A 20,642-nucleotide genomic window follows, 5' to 3' on the forward strand; every position below is an offset into this window, starting at 1 on the left:
GCAGCGAAGGCTCCGGCTGCTCCTGCTCCATACTGCTGCCCTCATCCGTCTCGCAGTGCGGCGTCTCGGAGGCCTCCACTGCAGGGACAGGGGGGATTGATTGATGGTGCGGCTGCTGATGGGTGTGCAGTGGCTGTGTGACGGAGCACCTCTCCGTCCGAGGGACTGAAGGAGAGACAAAGGATCGGGTTTGCTTACATCAAATGACACACATAGGCAACACTGTAATACACACGCACGCGACAGTATAAAGAAGTATACCTAACAATAATAGTAAAATACATGTGCATGTGATATTTGTGGAAGAAAACCACAAAAACAACAGCGCACTGGATCGATTCAAACCGACCTGACTTCAGGATCTTGATTTGCATCCGCAGCCGACTGATCTCTAGGTCTTTGGAACGGCAGATCTCTTCCTTGTAATCAGATATAGTTTTTTCAACAGCCCCGAATATTTCCTCAGCTGCCGCAGTCAGTCTCGCATTGAGAAATACCCGAAGCGACTGCATCATGGTATTTTTCTTTTGCCGAAGATAAATTGCTTTCGGCGGTGCTCCGCGACGTATTCTTGCGACTCCTATGAACGTCACGCTTCACTTGTAAACACGGACGTGAGAATGCCACGCAAAGCGACCACAACGCGACGTGTTGCACTACCGCCACCTACTGGAATGGGGTGTAGATGTCAAGCTGTAGTTGTTGGAAAATAGTAAATAGAAACTCGGGTATTTTAGAATTATATCGTCTTATAATGAAGTATTCCATATTAACAATTCGATTTTGAAGTCGAGATAAATGATGAGTCCAATTGACTACAATACAGCCAGGTATAATTGTCACAGAAACACACCGAATAGACATAACATAATCTGGCAAGGAACAATCTTGATTTGCTAGTGGTCTTTTTAAATTTTCCTTGACTGTCTGGTGGCATCATTCAATGCATTTGCAAAACTATAAAAGATCTGACAACTCTGACTAATTCAATAGGTTCTGTCAACTTATATTTGTGTGGTTATTACCCACATATAGGCATTAAGTAACTCATGTGGAAGCTATCATATTTTGACAATGCACAACTGAAATGCCTTTATTAGGAATGGCTGTATAATCTTTTTTATATTTGTAATGTGTTTGAAGGGTAAAAGGATTAGTCCCTCTCCTGTGATATGGGTCCCTGCCATGTCTGGTGTCATAGGATCCTCCTCAGTGTTCAGGCCCTGGATAAATATAGCAGGCCTATAACGGTTGCACTGCATGGCATTGTCTTCACAGGCCCCAGCATGTGTAATCCACTCTTACGCCATTTACACTCAATGAGCACCCTCAATTAGTGCTAGCAAGACGCAAAATGCAAAATACAGAAGCCCCATTGGCCATTATTTAAAGGAATAGGATCTAAATGGGATGGTGTGTGTGTGTGTGTGTGTTTGTGTGTGGAGGGGTACCTACTCGCATGCCTATGTGTCATAAATGTGCTGCACTTTGACCAAACATATTTCTCTAGGATAATAAAGTATACTTTGACTTTGATGATAGTACTTTTTCTAGAGGACACACAATGTGATGTATATAAAAAATATAAAATGTTATCATTGGCAAATAAATGTAATAAGAACCAAACATGACCCACGAAAAGTCTCTCAACTGTTTATTACAATGTTCTCAGTCTTCCCCTTCTACATCAAGGGCCGTAATACAATATGATTGACATGATGGGGAATCTCCCTCTTGGCCACACATCCCATACGGGAGGGGGACATTTAATGTATACGAGAAGAGACGAAAACACATAGAACATCACAATCAAATCAAATCAGGTTGACAACAGCTCTGACACTGTCACCAAGTCCGTAAACTTTTCAAGTAGCATAATTGACGTTTTGCATTAAGGTCTAATTTTTGGGTGCAAACCTATTGCCTGAGCCTGGTATTTATCATGCACAAGTGCACTTTCAGTAGACCAAACCAATGGTTTTCTCCAGTGCATTACAGTGCATGTTTCCAACTGCCCCTTATATTAACAACAAAATACCTAAACCAAAACTGGAACAGCGGGAATGACATCACAAACACTTAGTATAAAGGGTGAGGAGAAGGTGGTTTTAAGTGCTGAGGTTAAGTGAAAAGGGACTGAAACATGGTTATTCTGAATGGAATTGGCCTCTCGTCTGGAGTTGGTCAAACCGCCGATGCCGTGTATGGAAGTTTAGATGTTGGCGTTGATGATCTCAACAAACTCGGCCTTAAGGGAAGCTCCGCCAACGAGGAAGCCATCAACGTCCTTCTGGGAGGCCAGCTCCTTGCAGGTGCTGCCAGTCACGGAGCCTGAGGTTGAAGAAATATTACAAAGTCATTATGGAGACGGCACAGTGAGTGAACCGGTAACAGTTTCCTATACAATTTTATTTAAGGATTCAGGAGCAATAATTCCTTTGTACTGGCCATTCAAAGCAATGAAGTCTCTAGTCAAATAAATTGTAATGGGAAATTTCAAAACAGAAATATTCTCTCCAGTAAAACAAACTAAACTTGATTCAATGCATGGGATGCTCACCTCCATAGATGATCCTGACAGAGTTAGCCACGGCTTCCGACACGTTGGTCTTCATCCACGCCCTCAGTTTGTCATGGACCTCCTGGGCCTGAGGGGCAGCGAGATACAGACAGCAGAGAGAGACAGCAGAGAGAGAGAGAGAGAGAGAGAGAGAGAGAGAGAGAGAGAGAGAGAGAGAGAGAGAGAGAGAGAGAGAGAGAGAGAGAGAGAGAGAGGATGAGAGAATGATGGATAATGGAGAGCTACAGGTCTGGTTTAACTGGTCCATTGGACCTGTACCTGTGCAGGGGAGGCGGTCTTGCCGGTTCCGATGGCCCACACGGGCTCATAGGCGAGCACAACCTTGCTCCAGTCCTTGACATTGTCTAGAAAAAAGACAATTACAAATCAAAAAGGATATTTTAATAAGGTACTTGATACATTTCTTAAGGGCACTGTAGGCAAGATTTAAAATCTATTGTAATTTGTAAAACTGGCACAGCCATCGCTTTAAGAGATTGAAATGTTTTGAGTCTGTTCTGTTTCGAGTTGACTGTGCCTGCCTCCGTTTCCAATTTAGATTTGAGATGGCTCCAGGCTCTTTTCTGACCATTCAGGGCATCCCTTTCCTGATTGGTTTGGGAAATTAATCTTGCCTGTCAATCACAGGTGTGTAAAATGTAGTGCAGAGAAAGTAGGGAGGGAGCAGAGAGGTTAGGTTGGGTCTCTCTCTCTCTCTCTCTCTCTCTCTCTAATATTACGCTTATTACAACAATAACACACAATTTTATCCTCATTCCAAGTAGATTTTCATCAGACCTGCAAACTCCTCAGAGTAAAAAAGGTGACAGTGTGTGTGTGTGTGTGTGTGTGTGTGTGTGTGTGTGTTTGTGTGTGTGGGGGTGCAGTACCCGGCGTTGACTCGGTCCTAAAAATACAATATTATTGTAAATTATATCACATCGAAAAAGCGGTAGCTAACGCTAGTTGAATCAAGCAAACAATTAGCTGTTGTTTTTGCTCCAAAAAGCTTGACTTATATCGAATATAACATAAGATAGTTCCTTCAAATTAGGGCTGTACGGTATGGACTAAAATGTATATCACGGTATGATTTGAGGCATAGACGGTAACGGTATCACGGTATGTTAATTTTATCTTCTAATTTCGATATAAATGCCTTTGAAGGGGTAAAATACTGGTAAGGCAGCAAAACTGCATAAAAAAGTTAGTTACTTTCATCTCTGAAAAACACTGATGTATAATAGTATGGGTTTGTTTCTCCACTTGCTTGCGGATCTTGCCGTGGCATCTCAATTTGGCTGAAGTGTTTGCGGGCAGGTAACGCGTACCTGGGATCAAGTGTTTTGACCATCTCTTTAAAGCCCTTTCTATCAACATTTTGAAAGGGAACCATGTCCTTACACAGGTATACAGTGACAGCGTTTGTTATCTCGTGCCACTGCTGGCATTTTGTCGTAAGGACTGGCTTTCAAAATGCCTGCGGAAGCAATGTCTGATTGCAGAGACAGCTTCACGCTACCAGCGTCTGTCTCGTACTGTGTGGAATGAGACTATTACGCAAGCACGCAGGAGCATTTGCTGCGCGCCTGCCTGCTTGCGCAATAGCATACTGCCTGAGAAGGCAGTATCGCTGTCAAATCTGTCCCCTGGAAAAGTCACGTGGCGCCGAATTAAAAAAGGAACTATGTTTCGTTACCATATTTTCAGTAGTTGCGCGTAACTTTACTTTTTACATGAAAAAGTAGTTAGGTAACTGTATTAACGCGTTACTTTACACACAACACTGTCTACCGGTCACACCGGTCTTCCGGTAACGTCAAAATCCATACCGTAGGCCTACACCCCTACTTCAAATTGACGTTAAGAGTTTCCATCAGACTCGCACGGTAGCCAGGCGTCTCATCCAAAGGCGAGCTCAGTTGGCGCTGTGTGCTTCAAGATTCTGAAGCAAGTGCTGAGATTCCGATTGGCCCAGAGAAATGTCAATTATAACAATTATCCAATAATGTTCCATATGAAGGACAGCCTTCCCCGCACCGCCCCCTCCCCCTTAAAAAAACTCTAAAAATTCTACGCGATTCATGTGAATGACCCAATTGACCAAGAGAACGGCAATTGTCGCCGAAAAGCGACAAGTTTGCAGGTGTGTTTCATGAGAGATATTGATATGGAAGGCAGAAGTACCTGCGATGACTTTGGTCTGAGCAAACACAACCTTCTCTGTGATGCCAGCCTCCCTCTCGTCCAGCTTCTCCCCGATGCAGGCAATCACACCCAGGCCGTTCTCCAGAGCGTGAGCCGTCTTCTGGCCAATGAGCTGTCGCAAAACGGAGGTAAACTTGGATGTAAGCGTGTAATCTAGAGCATTAACAGTCAATATTGCAATACAACACATTTTGAAAAACGTGTGATAAAGACGCCTTCAGCCAAGGTTCCTATCTGCCTTTCCGTGAAAATCAACCAAAGTAAATCTGGGTTTTCAGATAATATAACTAAATAATGATAAATTGTTAAACAAAGTGAGCAAATACACTTTGAGTAAAAACTCACGTTGCGTAGATGTGCTTTTCAACACTTCTAGATTGAGAGCAACAGACAATCATATCTTATCATTTTTCGCAACTGGCATTTCACCAAAGTTTTTCACATTTGATGACTTTAATCAGTTGTGCTTCAGAAATGTAAGGGGCAGTAACAGTGTAATAGATGTACTGCTGGAGAAGTCATTGAAAAACCGGAACGGTAATAAGACTTGATAAGAAAAGATCACGAAGAGGTACCTCATCGCTCTCTCCGAACACGTGACGTCTCTCAGAGTGTCCCAGGATCACCCAGTTCACTCCAACATCCTTGATCATCGCAGGGCTGTAGATGCAATAAAACACACACGACCTCCATCAACACTTAATGTTTGATTTGCATAAAGATGGAGAGGGGTCGTTATCTTAAGATTCGTGGACCATACCTAATCTCCCCAGTGAAGGCACCCTTGGCCACTTTGTAGCAGTTCTGAGCAGCCACACCAAGCTTGGCGTCCATCTTGGATCTGACAAAATCCAGGTAGATGGCTGGGGATCCGCACACAACCTCTAGAAGTTCAAAGGGCAAGAAGACAGTCCTTGAGGATGCATGATGGTATTTAATATGGTGTTTAAAGAAGGGTTGTGCCCATTACCAATAATTCTAATTGGGCTCAGCAACAAAGTTGCTATGTACAGCAATCGAAAGAATGAAGAACCACACAAAGTATTTGACACAGACACAGACACACAGGCACACACACTGACACAAGCGAGGGGTAGTGGCTCAAGCAAAGAAAGACAGCCATATCAGTCAGTACTGTATATTCTACAAAGTTCAAGTAGAATGAGATAGTGAAATTCAAGAGGTAACCATATCTTGAAGAAACATACAGTTCTATATTAAACATCCAAAATATGGGCCAAGTAAAGGTCATATGGTCATATTCTCAGAGTTACGGAAGGTCTAAGTTCACCCTTTAAAGGTCTCTTGCACGACCCGCATACTGAAGCGGTCACGCAAAAGGCAGAGCACAAAGTTCAAAGGTCGACTACAGGATGAACTTTAAAGTCATGCACAGAGCAAACCCTGCCAGATTGTGAAATAGACCAAACTGAGTTTTAAAATCAATGGAGAGATGGTGGTGAGGAAAGCTACAGTACGCGTATGGGCGACGTCATGAGGCCACAAACTGCGGGGCACTTGTATGGGGCGGATAGTGTAATAGAACAAGGTCCAAGGATGTTGTGCCGTACATACTGCATTGTATGCTCTTAACACAATGCAGGTTTTTATATATAATGGTTTACGTTGTGTACCAATAAATATAGTATTTATAGCTATCATTTCATAACGCAGAGCGGACCGGAAATATGATAAATCCCGGTGACCTTTTTTGTCCTCTGTCACTCCCACTGTCATACATTAAACACAATAATGATCGCCTTTTCCGCTAGTATTTTAGTTTTGAATGTCAATTGACAATCGCCATCAGCTAATGCAGACTGTTGGTTGCTTCATGGTCTACGTGCAGACCAAAACGCACGCCCACCGACAAGAATAGAAAACGATAAACCCAGTTGTGTCAATATACTGCATAATCGAAATGACATGAACACAATCAAGAATTAGAATAATAATAATAGAAAGATACTAACGAGTATGTCCGTCTCTACTATTGCATTTTTGATAACAATACTATATTATTCAATGAATAAACATAATCGACAACTTCCCTTTTTGAAAACATCCAACTTTGTGCAAAATACAAATAAACATGATTATAAGGTGACCGAGGAATGGTATACAATCGTAAACGATACATCGGCCTGACTATGATTGCGTGATGGAAGAGTGCTGGTGGGAAGTGGATCAAATGGAAGCTCGATTAGCGAGCGTCACAGACACACATACCAACATTGGCGTCCAGCTTGGCTGTGTTAAGGGTCTGGATGAGCTCCCCCAGGCTCTTCTTGTCGCCGTTCATCTTCCAGTTTCCCCCGACGAAGAATTTCCTGCTCATGTTTGCGGTGTTTGGGGTCGGTTAGACTTAGAACGAAGTTAAAGGGGTCACCAGGATGTACCTACAACCAGAAGCAATGAGACAGCGGGAGGGTGAGAGCGACGCACTGCATTTATTAACCCGCATCACTAAACCCCTCCTCTCGTCTGCTCCCATAGTTCTCCATTGGTTCACTGGGACACGCCGGGCTCTGACGGTGCAGGGGAAAAAACAAAACGCTATTTGGAGGGTTCAGGTTGACGTTTGAAGACACTAACCACATCTAAAGTAAATAACATTTGCGGGTGCATATTTTTTTAATTCTGAAAGGCGGGGAGCACAGAGAAGAAGTAGAGTAGCACCGAGCCACCAGAGTGAAACCTGCGGATTCACCGTTTCTGGTTGGCTGTGAAGACTACGCCTTCCGGTTTTCTGTGAGGCTGATTGGGAGGAGAGCAGTATCATTTGAATAACCAGCATGCAATTCGCGCAATTCAGTTTTAACTTAATATGTTATGCAACTATTAGCCATTGTACATTTGTTGAAATTGTGCATTGACTATATAATCTGGTATCATATTTACCTGAAAATATATCCTGAAATGGATCAAATATAGTAACACCGTAAGTGTATTTCGTATACAGAATATAGTTTTACCCACAGACTTTTACTATAGTCAGGAAATAGCTCTTTAATATTTTTCAAGCAGACTTCTTTTAAAGAGAAGTCCCCTTATTTGTGTAATAAAAAAAATATATATACAAATCTTAGTTGTACTATATTAGTGTGTATATATATTATATAAAGTGTTACTACTCTCTTATTGTTTAAGTGTGGTAATGCTGGGATTATGTTTCTGTCCTTTGAACTAAATGTACTGGACCGCACACCTAACCCTCCAGTTGACTTAGTGAGTGTAGCCATTGTTTACAACTCAGTTTTCAGGGTCGCAGGGCAAGTTCGTAATAAAGTGGTGAGAAACGTACCATTACACTCAGCACATTGCTGGATGTACTCTTTTTAATGACATTAAAACATATCATATACATTTTAAATGCATGTTTTGTTGTGTTTTATCAGTAGTTTTTTTAGTTTATAGTTTGCTTATTGACACCCAAAGACACTAAATTCTCTTTGGGTCTCGAGGTGAAAAAGTTTGGGAACCCCTGGTTTGACACGTAGTATTGAGGCCAGGCGGGGCTATATTACTATGGTTGGGGCTTTAGCGATGCTATTGTCATTGTAAATCAAAGTCTTTCGAAATATTTAGGTCCTGAAAGGATAATTGACTACTGAAACTGCCCTCATTCCTCCCACATACTTGACATACTTGTCTAATTTACCTGTCAATAAAAGTATTTCTCATTCGGAAACGTATTCTTATATAGGTCTTGTTTGTGTATGAGCCTCGGACATATTGTTATAGGGGTGCTAAAAGGGCAATAACCCGGGAGTGCAACGCATTATCGGAAATGACCATATTTTGTGCAACCAAAAATAAAAACGGAGGAAATTATGTTTCATCAAATTAACAACTGCAAACTGCAATATATTTATTGTAAATTTGCGTTCATATACATTTTCTCATTTCCTGGCGGTGCCGGGTAATGCGCTGGATCCATGTCGCCACACGGGGGCGCTGTTAAGGACGTGTGGCTGTCAGTTAAAGCTAGTCTTCGCCTTTCCTGTAGGCTTTAAAATGGTTCGTTTGAGTTTGATGCGGCTTGATGGGACTGTTGGTTGTGTACGCTTCATTATTTTTTGCATGTTGTCTATCGGTAAAAGACCTCGTCAGACATTATAAAAATATAGAATAAAAAAAAGTTAAGATATGAATAGAGAGGTTATTTAGGGGTGGAGTAACGAGTGGTTTAGAGGGGAGGAACTAGGGAGGACGCTGGTGTGAGGAGGGCAGATATATGCCTGGTGGTGGATCTCGTGGAGCAGTTCACACTGCACACTTACTGCTAGGAGTCACTTCCGCCCACTTGAAAGATGGCGGCTCCCTTATTGGAGAAATTGTCGGAATCTTTAGGTTCCCCCGAACCAGCGGTGCGATTAATTTTATCTGTCTTAATCGGTGAGTTTTGCTTTTTCTAATTGTGTATCGTCTCTTCTCATACATATTGAGTTATGGTTTTCCCCGGGAACAGGGCTTTGTAATAAGTTGCTGCACTGGGTTTATTCCCAGCTAACATGCTAGCTAAACCGTCCACTAAACAGCACTTAAGTTATGGACCTTTTCCTCGTTAGTAGTTATGGTAGTCATGGACAGAAATCCACTGCACATTGACTAGGAAATGAACAGGTCTAATGGGCATACTGTCAACGTCCCCTACACGGAGAGGGATGGACATGAGCACAGACTCCTGGTTCTGTCGTAAACTGCTCCTGCATCACACTGGGTTCTGTTGTATCGTAAGGAGACGTTTAGCCTGCTGTCTGCCGTGCCAGTTTCAACAATGCCTGATATCATGTTGCATGTTGTTTTCAAATTGTAGGCTGATTTTTGCTTAGCATCTGTAAGTATCGTGAAGGGTAGAGGGGTTTCAGATGACAGGGTCGGTATGTGGAAGTGAACAGTTAATCGGCTGGAGCAGGACTGCTCACTGAACTTTGGTCTGACACATGTACATGTCTCCCCCAGTCTGATCACTTTTTTGTGTCGACGCCTACCAACAATTTAAAGTATGGCACAATATATTTTGTTCTAAACGACCTTTTAAAGTATTGCAGCTTGAGTAAATTCGGTTCTATGCTGAAATTAACTATTAGTGCTCTTGCTTGCGTGTCATTTGGGCCTTTATGTAATGTAATGCACGTTATGTAATAATTGCTGAATAGCCTACCTATATGTTTGGCAGGATGGCACATTGATAGAAAAGCTCGTTTTTATTTTGACTAAACCAGACCATTTAGATATTTGATTTTCTTTAAATATCAAGGCTTTAAGTGACCCATGCATACATTAATATTTACTCACTGATCTTTTGTCCAAAGGGACTTACATGTGAGGTTGGAGAAAATTGATTCATACATGATTATGGATATTGGAACAGCTAGTAAAAGTCCTGCAAAAGCGGACAGTTTGCTGGTAGTTTTGGGATTTCAAACATAAAGTAGTAGTTAGAAGCCATTTGAGTATGGCACACTTAAACCCAAATGATCTGGAATACTGTGTTGTAATATATTTATATTTTCTACTCTCTCTGTCCCTCTCTCTGTGTCTCTCGCCCCTCTCCAGGGTACCCCTGTGCCCTGGTGTATCGTAGGTTTTTATTTCACCAACCAGTCACCGTGCTTCACCTGTTCCACACATTGTCTGGACTGGCTCTGGCAGCATTCAACTTTGGTGAGAAGAACATGGGAGACACTGGAAGTCATCAAAGGAGTTAAATTATTGAATGGATCAATTGAAAGACGAAACTGCCATTTATAGGAACATAATGTGTTTACTGGTTTGTCTGAATACTTCACTCTGTACTTGTGATCGATAAGAATTGTTTAAAGGTCATATTGAAAATACTACATCCGTCTTTTTGAAAAATAATGAATAACAGGCTGTTGCTAAGGACGCTATTTCCATCTGTAGAATCTAACTTAAATGTTTTTAACAGAAGCCATTAATTAGCCAGTAATTTAACATTTTAAATCAACAAAATAACTAGTTATGTTACTAAATAATGTCTTTATCAACTAGCTGTAGGGATAATTTACAGCAAGCTGGTCATTATCGTGAAATAAACCCCTTCAGTGTGATTCAAGACCTGTCAGGGTGGATTTTGCGGCTTGCTGTTCATAATCCCTTGCTTAATTGATCTAACATGGAAGCAGGCTCCTCGCACAAAAACGAGCGTTAGGCTAACAAGTTGTGTTAACACATTTCCTCTTTCTCCTTTTGTTCTGTTGTGGCTGCATTTGGATTTGACAGCAGGTCTGTTGCTTTTACTTTGTGAGGGGAAAGAACACATGTTCAGAGCTGTTTGGATGGTCATTTGTAGAATGGGATGCGTGACACGCGTCTGCAGTTTGCCTGTCAATGCTGAGCTCAACATTGGAAAATGCTGTCGTCATGTCGATAAGGCTCATAACTAACTGCACTTACCACCCCCCCCCCCCCTTCTCTCTCTCTGTTTGTCTGGCTCTGTCTCTCTCTTTGTCTCTGTCTCTCTCTTTGTCCCTGTCTCTATCTTTGTCCCTGTCTCTACCTCTCTGTCTTTCTGTCTCTGTCTCTGCATCATTTTCCAGGCTCTCAGATCTATCACTCTGCAGTATGTGTCTTAGTGCAGTTCCTGATGCTAAGGCTCATGGGAAGGACGGTAACGGCTGTCCTGAGCAGTTTTATCTTTCAAATGGTGAGGTGTTACCCCTTCCACTTCCCTTCTCTGCCTCTTTCCCTGTTATGGGCCTGATTGTGAAGTCATATTTTTTTCCCCAGTGTCCTCCATTATGCCTTAATCATGTGTGTTTTTGCACCATTGCCTGTTTTGTACTTTGATATGAGGAGATATGATAAGATCACTAGTAAATGAGTAAGCGTTGATTTCAATCTAATCTGATTTGAGTCAACTCTGTAGTTAGAGAACACAATGGATTTATGCACACATTGTTACTATGTCTAAAATAAATTGAATATACATTGTAATTTAATTGCATGTTATGTTCATAACTTCATAAATATTTTTCTTGAATCTAGCCATACTTGATCATATTTAGCACACAAGCACAGCATGTGTATACCGGTGACAACCTTGTAACCGGGGCTATTATTATTTTTGCAGAAAGGCAAAGGCAAAAGTTCCTCTTCCATGTTGTTGCCACACTTCATTGTCATACGCATGGACCGGCTTTCACTGTGAACCAACTTCCTCTTTGACCCGCTCTTCTGTCCTCTTCTAGGTGTACTTGCTGGCAGGCTATTACTTCACTGCCACGGAGGAGTATGATATCAAATGGACCATGCCCCATTGTGTCCTCACACTCAAACTCATCGGTGAGCCTTGCTTTATCAGCACTTTCACTACTCTGCTCGTGATAAAACAACCCCCGCTTATCAACGCTTTCAGACCGTCGTCCCACGATGATGCGATTGCAAAATCATGATAGCTGAAGATTTCTTACTTGAATTCTGTGTACTTAACCTTCCTTTGGCTGTTTATTACTTTGGTGCTGTCGCTATAGTTTCATCTTCTTAGTAATCCATTAACCCTACTGCTAAATATCTGCAAGGCTTTTCAAAATGTCATGATGTGTCATACTGTCATGTGGGCTCTATCACCTAGCTATTCTTCTGATTACAGGTTTGTCATTTGACTACTATGATGGAGGAAAGGAACCAGTGAGTATTTTTGTCATAAAGAAAAAGGAATTGGATGTAATGGAGTTTTCAGCCTCATTTGACACACACACACACACACATACACACTAGTTCCTGATAAAATGTTGTGCTAAGCGACCAGCTTGCGGTCCTGTGTAAATGCCGGACCAAATAGGCAAGTCCTTTTTTCTTTTTTTTTTATACAAATACATTACAGACGTAGCAATCACTTATAACATAACGTCTATAAAATCTATTTATAAGTAAATGACGTGTCTGAAAATCAACACTGGGTTTGTTGGCACCACATGCCTGCTGGTTCTGGTGTTTTCATGGCCTGTATACACTCATATATATGAGTGTATGCCTATCGTATACAGTCTCTTCTGGGCACTATGCTGCTACGGTGGGATTTCAGTAGTTTGGCCTGCACAATACAGGAAAGGATTGCTCAAAATGCCAGTTATTGGTTAACAAGTGAATATGTTTGACAGTTTGGCTTACAATCCATCAACCTTTTCCTCTTTTATTTTTTTTTAGTGTGTTTTCTCTATGTTTTCATTAGTGGCCTCTCTCTTTACGCACTCTTACTTGTGTAACTGTGTGTGATATTATAGTGTCTTTCGTTTAAAGACCTCCGCAAGAACTTCTTGACAGGGCGCTGATTTAATCAAGTTGTCCTTAAACACGATAGATATTTCATACAAACCAAGTTATCCTGTGTAGTTAAATGCATGTTAAGTATTCATATGTGGTCAAATTGAGTTAGGTGTTGGTTTAGATTGCGGTCAACCTTGCGAACCTCTAGCAGTAGAAAGTATTCCTGACACCACTGGGGGAGGGGGGGGGGGGGTGTAACCGGATCTGCTGGAAGCTCACTGTGGACCCCAGTAGAGTCCACAAGTATCTGGCTGTGCGATGGCTGCCCATCCATCAACTCCTGCCCTCCCCTGCCCCGCAGTCCCAGCTGAACGCAGAGCAGCAGAAGGCTGCCCTGCCCACTGTCCCCAGCCTGCTGGAGGTGTGCGGCTTCTCCTACTTCTACGGGGGGTTCCTGGTGGGGCCCCAGTTCACGCTACGCAGCTACCAGAGCCTGGTGGCCGGCCAGCTCACAGACTCGCCTGGGAAGCCCCCCAACAGGTAGGCCAGTAGGGTGCGCTGTGGTGGGAGGGCCGTGCATGCTGGTTGAAATGAAAGGCAAGCTAGCTACGCTAAGTATATGTTCGGCTAGTGGATCTAAAAGATAATATGCAAGTCACCGTTGTTTAATGTTCTTCTTTTGATCCCATTGTTTGTATCATTCGGTTCCTTACAGTGTTATGCCTGCTATGCAGCGGTTTGGCCTGGGTCTCCTCTGCCTGACCATATACGCAATATTCAGTCCCCATTTGTCAGACAGCTACTTCCTCACAGATGAGTATGAGGTGAGAGGCGGCATAACTGTCATATTCCTGTGTTTTCACGATATAGCTTTGGATTCATTCTTTTTTTGTTCTCTTATTATAGTTTTATTCATTGTAAAGCCTGTGTTTTATGTGTTCTTTCCAGGCCCAGCCTTTCTGGTATCGCTGTGTGTTCATCATGCTGTGGGCCAAAGTTATTCTCTATAAGTACGTCAGCTGCTGGGTGATTGCAGTAAGTGAACTCCTTCTTGACCTTTCTCACACAAGATGTAACATATAGAGTCCGGGAGATTGGACAGGCTTTCATGCTAGGGTAAGGTTTAGTAAGGAGTTTGCATTTTTGGTTGAATGGCCATTAAAGTGAATAACACCGTCTTTAAAAGGTAACTTTAAAACATGATATAAAACATATGTTTTTACACTCGGTTGTAGGTAACTGATTAAACTGTTTTATATTGAAGCCATGGGAGTTTTTTGATGCAGGAAGTCCAAATTGTTCCGGTCTTTGACTAGGTAACATTTGAATAGTTTTGCTTGAAACCATTTCGACACACACAATGAGATGCGCACACAAGGGCCTCGCCTTTCCACACTTGCATATCTTTACATGCAGTCTTTCCCTCGCGTGATTTGACACAGTCTATGGTGCTACCTTAAGTTGAACATTTTCCCAGTCAATCAGGTTCCTCTTTCAGACAACTTTTAATCCACGACAGGAATGTGAACTGGTTTTTCCCTGCCTGTTTCCAGGAGGGCGTGTGCATACTCTCGGGTCTGGGCTACAACGGCGTGGACGAGAACGGGAACCACCAGTGGGACGCCTGTGCCAACATGAAAGTGTGGCTGTTTGAAACCACTCCCCTCTTCACCGGCACCATCTCCTCCTTCAACATCAACACCAACGCCTGGGTGGCCAGGTACGTTTACGAAGGACTGAGGGGAGGAGCTGGATAAGGTCATCACCAACTGCTACTGCATGTTCACAACACAGGACTCTGTACTCGACAAACACCCAAAACTACAAAATAATTTTGCTGTTGTTTTTGATTAGTTTACACTGCATTTGCATGGCTACAGGTCCCAAACAGGCTTAGAAAGTGACCCCAATAAGATTCCACTTGATTAGTGCTGTAAACGGTTTTCTGTAAGCAAAATCAGAACGGTCCGACATCAGGCTGCGATGTGTCACTGACCTACAGCCGGGTTACATGAGGGCCCAGAAGTATATGTGGGCTACCTGGTTTAAGATTATATAATTTATGCCCCAGGGAACATAAACTCAATTGCTATTTATTCATACATTTGCAGTTTAAAGGGGCCCTAGGGTTGTGGTTAGGCACCCATCAATGTCCCATTAGGGAAATCTTAAATGAAATATGACCTGCAAGAGTCTTAGCAATTATAGCCAATATTTTTTGAAATTAGTCAGAAACTAGGGATTATTGCGTTGTTTGCAAGTGGTCAATCAAGTTAATCTTCAGGGAAACCAAATAGTTTAAGGAACATGCTGCATTCAATTGCAGCATGGATAAAGTAGACTTTATCAGGGGAATTTACAATGTTTTCCTGCTCTGTAGCTGTTTTTCCTTCTACCAGTTTTAACAGTATCATGGTATCAATAGTCACACATTTTATTGACTTCAATTCATAGCTGATTTTTTTTTAAAAATAGAATTTAAAAATAATATTATATACGCCAGGAAGTGAAGGCATCTTTTAGCCTTAAGAGTAATTTGAAATGAAGTGCATTGTGTGTATTATAATAAGTATGCATATGCTGCTTTGAACAAGGGAAAGGTTATGTTTGTTATCGTATCTGAGCACGGCTCACCGCAGTATTTGTGTCTGCCGTCAACATTTCTGGATATCTTTGAATTCCTCCTTTACATGTGGTTTGTTTTTACATATACAGCTAACTTGTAAATTCAGGTCCCTGGCGCTGGTCTCAGCTTCTCTCTACTAGGCCACTGACTGGGTCCAGATATTGTAATTAGCGAGCTTGTTGGATGACCTGGTGTCGTTGTTTTTGATGATGTTGTCGGGGAAGACTGAGGTGTGAGCTCCGTTCATTGGTCCATAGTGGTTCAGTATGACATACTGACTGACTGTCTGTTCAGTATGTTGTACTGAGCCACTGACCTAGTCCTGCCAAATGGACATCCAAGTAATGGTCCAAGAGTTGGACCAAGTGACTCATTTTATAATACTCTCATCATGCTTTAATCTTTTTATTAATCATCTTTATGCCTTTTGTTGCCATGCAACACCTGGTGGAGGATTGAGTGTCTATAAACATTGCAAAGTGGTTACTAATCATGTTTTCCAGTGGTTTATGTTTGACTGTTCATCTTGTGACAGTTATCAGATAGGGCAAAAACAGAAAGAAAGTGAGGAGCTCCGACCTCCATGATGAAGGGATTCTTCCTCCTGCCTTCCAGCTCTTCCAGCTCCTCCTCTGAAGATAGTTTTCCGCTGTGTTTGTGTTTTTGAAGGCATGTGTTCAAGAGGCTGAAGTTCCTGGGCAATAAGATCCTTTCTCAGGTGGCCACGCTCCTGTTCCTGGCCATCTGGCACGGCCTGCACTCCGGCTACATCATCTGCTTCTCCATGGAGTTCATCATCGTCAACGTGGAGAAACAGGTCCCGCAGCCACACACACACTGGGGTTTCTGGGAGGGAAGGTAGCTGTCCTAGACCAGCGCTAGATAGATGGGCATGTCTCTTTGGTAGTTGATTTGAACCGTTTTATATTCAATATTTTATAATCCAAAGCAACAGTTCCTGACCTTTGACTCGAGGTGTACCACTGAATTATCATCCAGATCTTTTGCAGGCGACCTCGTATGCAATCGTATATAAAGAATGATAAATAGTGTTTCAAAGTGCAACTTTATAGTGCAAAGTGGCTTATCAAGGAGTTCCCGGGTCCCTTTATACACAACTATCACTATAAGAAGACCATGCCACAACCACAGGTTGAAAAGCATCGATGATGCATCACACACATGGCAATAAAACAAATTGTTTTAAATAGAACAAATTGTTTTAATGTCAAGTGGGTAAATACTATTAATCAAATTACTTGTTATTAAAGAACTGATTGATCACTGTTCTTGACTGCTAAGATTACATATTGGGTTTGTTGTAGGTGGAATGTTATTATTTACCACCTTACATATGTTTGTGTGGTAGACCTTTTTTGTATTTTCTGTCTTGCTTGCGCCATTATAATAAGACGATTGTTGTCTGAGTTAGCCTGCTTGACAGTAAAGTTCCATGTGATTCATTTCTGATTTTGTGTGTGACAGGTCCAGGCTTTGGTGAAGGACAGCCCTGTGCTCACCAAGCTGGCCAACAGCCCCTTCTACCCACTCATCTACGTGGTGCAGCAGTTTTTCCACTGGCTCTTCATGGGCTATCCCCTGGTGCCATTCTGCCTCTTCACCTACGACAAGTGGCTCAAGGTCAGCCTGGGCGCCACTCGCACTACATCCATGTGATGTGAACACATTGCATTCATTTAGAATTCATTGGATTCATGTCGATGGAGGTGACTGAACATGATATCGGTGTTACATTTTCCCCCGTCTTGTTTCTGCAGGTGTACTCGTCCATCTATTTCTGCGGCCACCTGTTCTTCTTCACGGCCTTCATGGTCCTGCCGTACCTGCGCAAGGCTCTGGTGCCTAAGAGGGAGAAAAAGCAGGACTAAGACTTGGAATTGTAAAAAAGATAAACACAAAGAAAGAAAACTACAACGACCAAGGTTTCTTTGCCCCTACACGCGCGCCTGGAAGGTTCCTAGCGATCGCTTTAATGTGAAACGAGCGCCTTGACGGTGTTGAGTTGAGGTGTTGCCATAGTTGACTCATAGTTGGTCATATTTTCATTGCGCTGCCCTCATCCCTCCCCACCACCACCACTAGGTCTTTCTATGGCTCGAAATCCACCCCAGGATCCAACTGAAGGGAACTGTGACTTCTACGGGAGGAGCAGATTGGAGTATATTTTAAGGCCTTTAGTAATATATATTATATGTCCATGTAAAAAAAAATCTTTCTATATATTTTTGTGTTTTAAATGGGGAAGGTGTTTTTACAAAATAGGATAAATATGACAAATTTGGGAGAAATGTTTACAGAAGATGACCATGGTGCAACATGGGTCGATGTGAGCCAATCAGGGGTGATTTTCTGTTTTGGTTGTTTGTTTGTTTTTAAACAACATGTGAGGGGTACGCAGAACTCAAGAGACTTCAGTATTGTGTCCGCAACATTGCACTCACCAGTCACGGGTTTGAAGTCAGTCACTGGCTCTGCTATATTTTGCTCTATATGGTCAATATGATGCTTAATTTTGTTTTTCTTTCGGGTCTCTGCTTGTATCCCCCTGCATTCATGAGTGAACCTTTTATGGTCTACGGTAAAGGTTCCAGCACAAATGACCTGTATCTGGCACTTTCACATGTGACAACACACCGCGGTCGAGGCGAGCGCCTGGGGAACGGTACGATGCAGCGGGCTGGTTTGTTTGGGACGGACGCCCCGGTGTTTCACCCACACCACCACCAACTCAACTTCAAATGGCCTTGCATTATCAATATGAATGTTTTGCTCTTTGAGTTTTGATTTTTAATTTGTTAATTTTTTTTTTCTTTTTACAAACAAAACTTGGGAGTGAAGAGTCCATGAAAAGGGCTTCACCTTGAATCTTTTCCAGCTATTTCCACTTTGTGCTAGGCATCTCCTTGGGCCCTCCAACCCGTCACCTGTCCTCTCTGTAAATCTACCAGTCATGACGTCATCTGGCTCTGCCGCGGTTCGCTGTAATGGGGCCCGTGTTGCACACTTGCCAGGCCAGTATGGAGAGGTATCTCAAACTGATCGCCCCTCAGAACTTCAAACGGACCTGGAACACCACCGGCTTTGTGGGACCAGGAAATATCCCCATCGTGAACTGGAAGAAAATAAAAATGAAGCAAAAAAATATGAATAATACAAAAATGATCATGATTTTTCGTATTGGATGATGATTGCCATGATTCAATCCTGGACAATGTTTGTTCCTCACTTTTTTTTTGTTTGAGTTGTATTTTATTTGTTAATAGCAGTGTGTGAGTACAGAGGACTTAATGTGGGGATGAGATCGCTACGGGCTGGTCAGTCTTGCGTCACAGTGTGTGAAGGGAGGCCGACGTCGCGCTTCGGAGACGGACGGTATCTCACTGTAGCAAAACCGGACTGGATTGAGTAATATTTATACATTACAAGTTGACAATTAATTGATGTGAATTATTATTTCAACAGACTACTTTTGCCTTATTGCTACCAAATGTACAAAAGAAAATAGGGGTAATGTAATTTTAAATACATTTTTGTAATGCTAATTAAAAGTGCTGGATTTTAAAAAGCTAGAGTGTGTGTGTGTGTGTGTGTGTGTGTGTTGGGCGTACTTGCTGGAGTGCAAGTGTTTTACCTACTCTGTTTATTACTATTAACCTGGGTTTGGTCGGGGACTGACGTGAACGCTGCCGTCCGGCCCCAGGGCATCCTCCAGGTTGACAGGACATCAGAGCATAAGGGGTATATGACGTCATTTTGCGGTCTGGTTTACAAATAGGCCGGCCTGGAGGGAATGGTAAAGCCCTCAGGGGCCCACATAACTACTGGCCCCTCTCCAGACGTTCATCAAACAGCCACTTTAATGGAAAAAGTTAATAAGTTGAAATGAATTGGTGTTTGGGTCCCGAATCCCTCCTCCTCCCCCTCCCTCCGTCCAGTGGGCTACAAACAGCCAGAGCAGCAGTTCGGCAGCAGCGGGGCGGTGGGGGCCTCTGAGTGAGAGAAGGACGCAGTGTGGGCGGGTTAAGCAGCGCCGAGAGGGAGGGGACGCCCAACGTAATATCAGCAGCCTTTTCCATCGTATCGTTAGCCGAAAACCAGGACATCGGTCTCTCCTGATTATTTTTCCCCGTACATATCCTGATTTATCCGAGGGGTAGTGATTTTTCAGTAATCGCATCACAGAAGACTCGTAGACGCGGTGGTTTGGTGTGATTTGACCTAGGCGCGGATAGGCGAGCAGCAGCAGAGACAGGCGGATGCTGAGAGGGTAGTGTTGGGTACCACAAGCATCGCACTCGCCACGGTAATGTGAAACCCACGGCTCCACATTTCAGTTTTGTTTGTCGAACACGTATGCGACATAGTTGGATGATACGTGTAGCCTGTTGTCTGCTTGTTTGTCAGCAGGCGTAGGGCCTATGTAGTGTCAAGCTTTTTGAACGGATGGTCAATATGTGCCTATTGAAAATCGATTGATTATTGTCGCATAGGTTACGCATGTCTGAAGCATGAAGACCCTGTGCATCGGGCGCAGGGCTGTCGACGTTTACCTTCTGCGAAATACCGTTTTATAGGCCTTAATGTGCTACGCAGTGCTCGAATGAACACATTTCCATCTTATGTCAGTGATTGCTGGTTGTATAAGTCGCAAAATTCAGATTATTTTATCAGCCAATGACAGCCACTGCATCTTTTTCGCCACAAACCTGTGAAAACACCCACACACTCCCAAGCCCGAGAAGCACCGTATGGTTTTATGGACATTTTACACATAGCATACATGTCAGCGTGGAAATAGATTTGATGTCCGTGCGGGCCTTTGAGTTGAACATCGTCATGTGTTGCAACTCCGTGGTTTTTAGGACATGGGGAGGTGTGTGTGCGTGTGTGGGAGTGGTGGTGGGAGGATTGGGGGGGGGGGGGGGGGAGTGCCTGTTTAGGGTATTTGCTACTATACATAGGACTCTTTTCAAAGGTCACAAAGAAACAAAC

The 20,642-nt window shown here is 42.8% G+C and overlaps 2 protein-coding genes across 2 annotated transcripts; one reads left to right on the top strand and one right to left on the bottom strand.

Annotated features, from left to right (window-relative positions):
• Positions 1 to 1,641: 1,641 nt before the first annotated feature.
• On the bottom strand, positions 1,642 to 7,210 carry tpi1b (triosephosphate isomerase 1b). The gene is made up of 7 exons (XM_079743270.1): positions 6,998 to 7,210; positions 5,529 to 5,652; positions 5,344 to 5,428; positions 4,748 to 4,880; positions 2,840 to 2,925; positions 2,561 to 2,648; positions 1,642 to 2,331 (listed from the first exon to the last, which is right to left on the bottom strand). The coding sequence occupies exons 1-7, from the start codon at positions 7,104 to 7,106 to the stop codon at positions 2,213 to 2,215; spliced, it is 744 nt and encodes a 247-aa protein (XP_079599396.1). The 5' UTR covers positions 7,107 to 7,210; the 3' UTR covers positions 1,642 to 2,212.
• A 1,821-nt stretch (positions 7,211 to 9,031) lies between these two features.
• On the top strand, positions 9,032 to 19,197 carry lpcat3 (lysophosphatidylcholine acyltransferase 3). Its single transcript, XM_079743215.1, has 12 exons — positions 9,032 to 9,166; positions 10,331 to 10,438; positions 11,335 to 11,441; positions 11,986 to 12,079; positions 12,387 to 12,424; positions 13,365 to 13,543; positions 13,719 to 13,827; positions 13,952 to 14,038; positions 14,557 to 14,723; positions 16,299 to 16,446; positions 17,115 to 17,270; positions 17,408 to 19,197. Exons 1-12 carry the CDS (start codon positions 9,082 to 9,084, stop codon positions 17,516 to 17,518), a joined length of 1,389 nt encoding a protein of 462 aa, XP_079599341.1. The 5' UTR covers positions 9,032 to 9,081; the 3' UTR covers positions 17,519 to 19,197.
• Positions 19,198 to 20,642: the final 1,445 nt, after the last annotated feature.

The sequence above is a fragment of the Pollachius pollachius genome (assembly GCF_949987615.1).
Source record: "Pollachius pollachius genome assembly, chromosome: 1".
Classification (NCBI taxonomy): domain Eukaryota; kingdom Metazoa; phylum Chordata; class Actinopteri; order Gadiformes; family Gadidae; genus Pollachius; species Pollachius pollachius.

Bases quoted from the DNA above. Each gene is read 5' to 3' on its own strand.
- tpi1b (XM_079743270.1), bottom strand. From the start codon at position 7,106: ATGAGCAGGAAATTCTTCGTCGGGGGAAACTGGAAGATGAACGGCGAC. The intron at 4,881-5,343 runs GTACCTCTTCGT...GTTTTGCGACAG, and splicing joins TGTTCGGAGAGAGCGATGAG to CTCATTGGCCAGAAGACGGC. The intron at 2,649-2,839 runs GTACAGGTCCAA...GCTGCCCCTCAG, and splicing joins AGACCGCCTCCCCTGCACAG to GCCCAGGAGGTCCATGACAA.
- lpcat3 (XM_079743215.1), top strand. From the start codon at position 9,082: ATGGCGGCTCCCTTATTGGAGAAATTGTCGGAATCTTTAGGTTCCCCC. The intron at 12,080-12,386 runs GTGAGCCTTGCT...TTCTGATTACAG, and splicing joins CCTCACACTCAAACTCATCG to GTTTGTCATTTGACTACTAT. The intron at 13,828-13,951 runs GTGAGAGGCGGC...TGTTCTTTCCAG, and splicing joins TCCTCACAGATGAGTATGAG to GCCCAGCCTTTCTGGTATCG.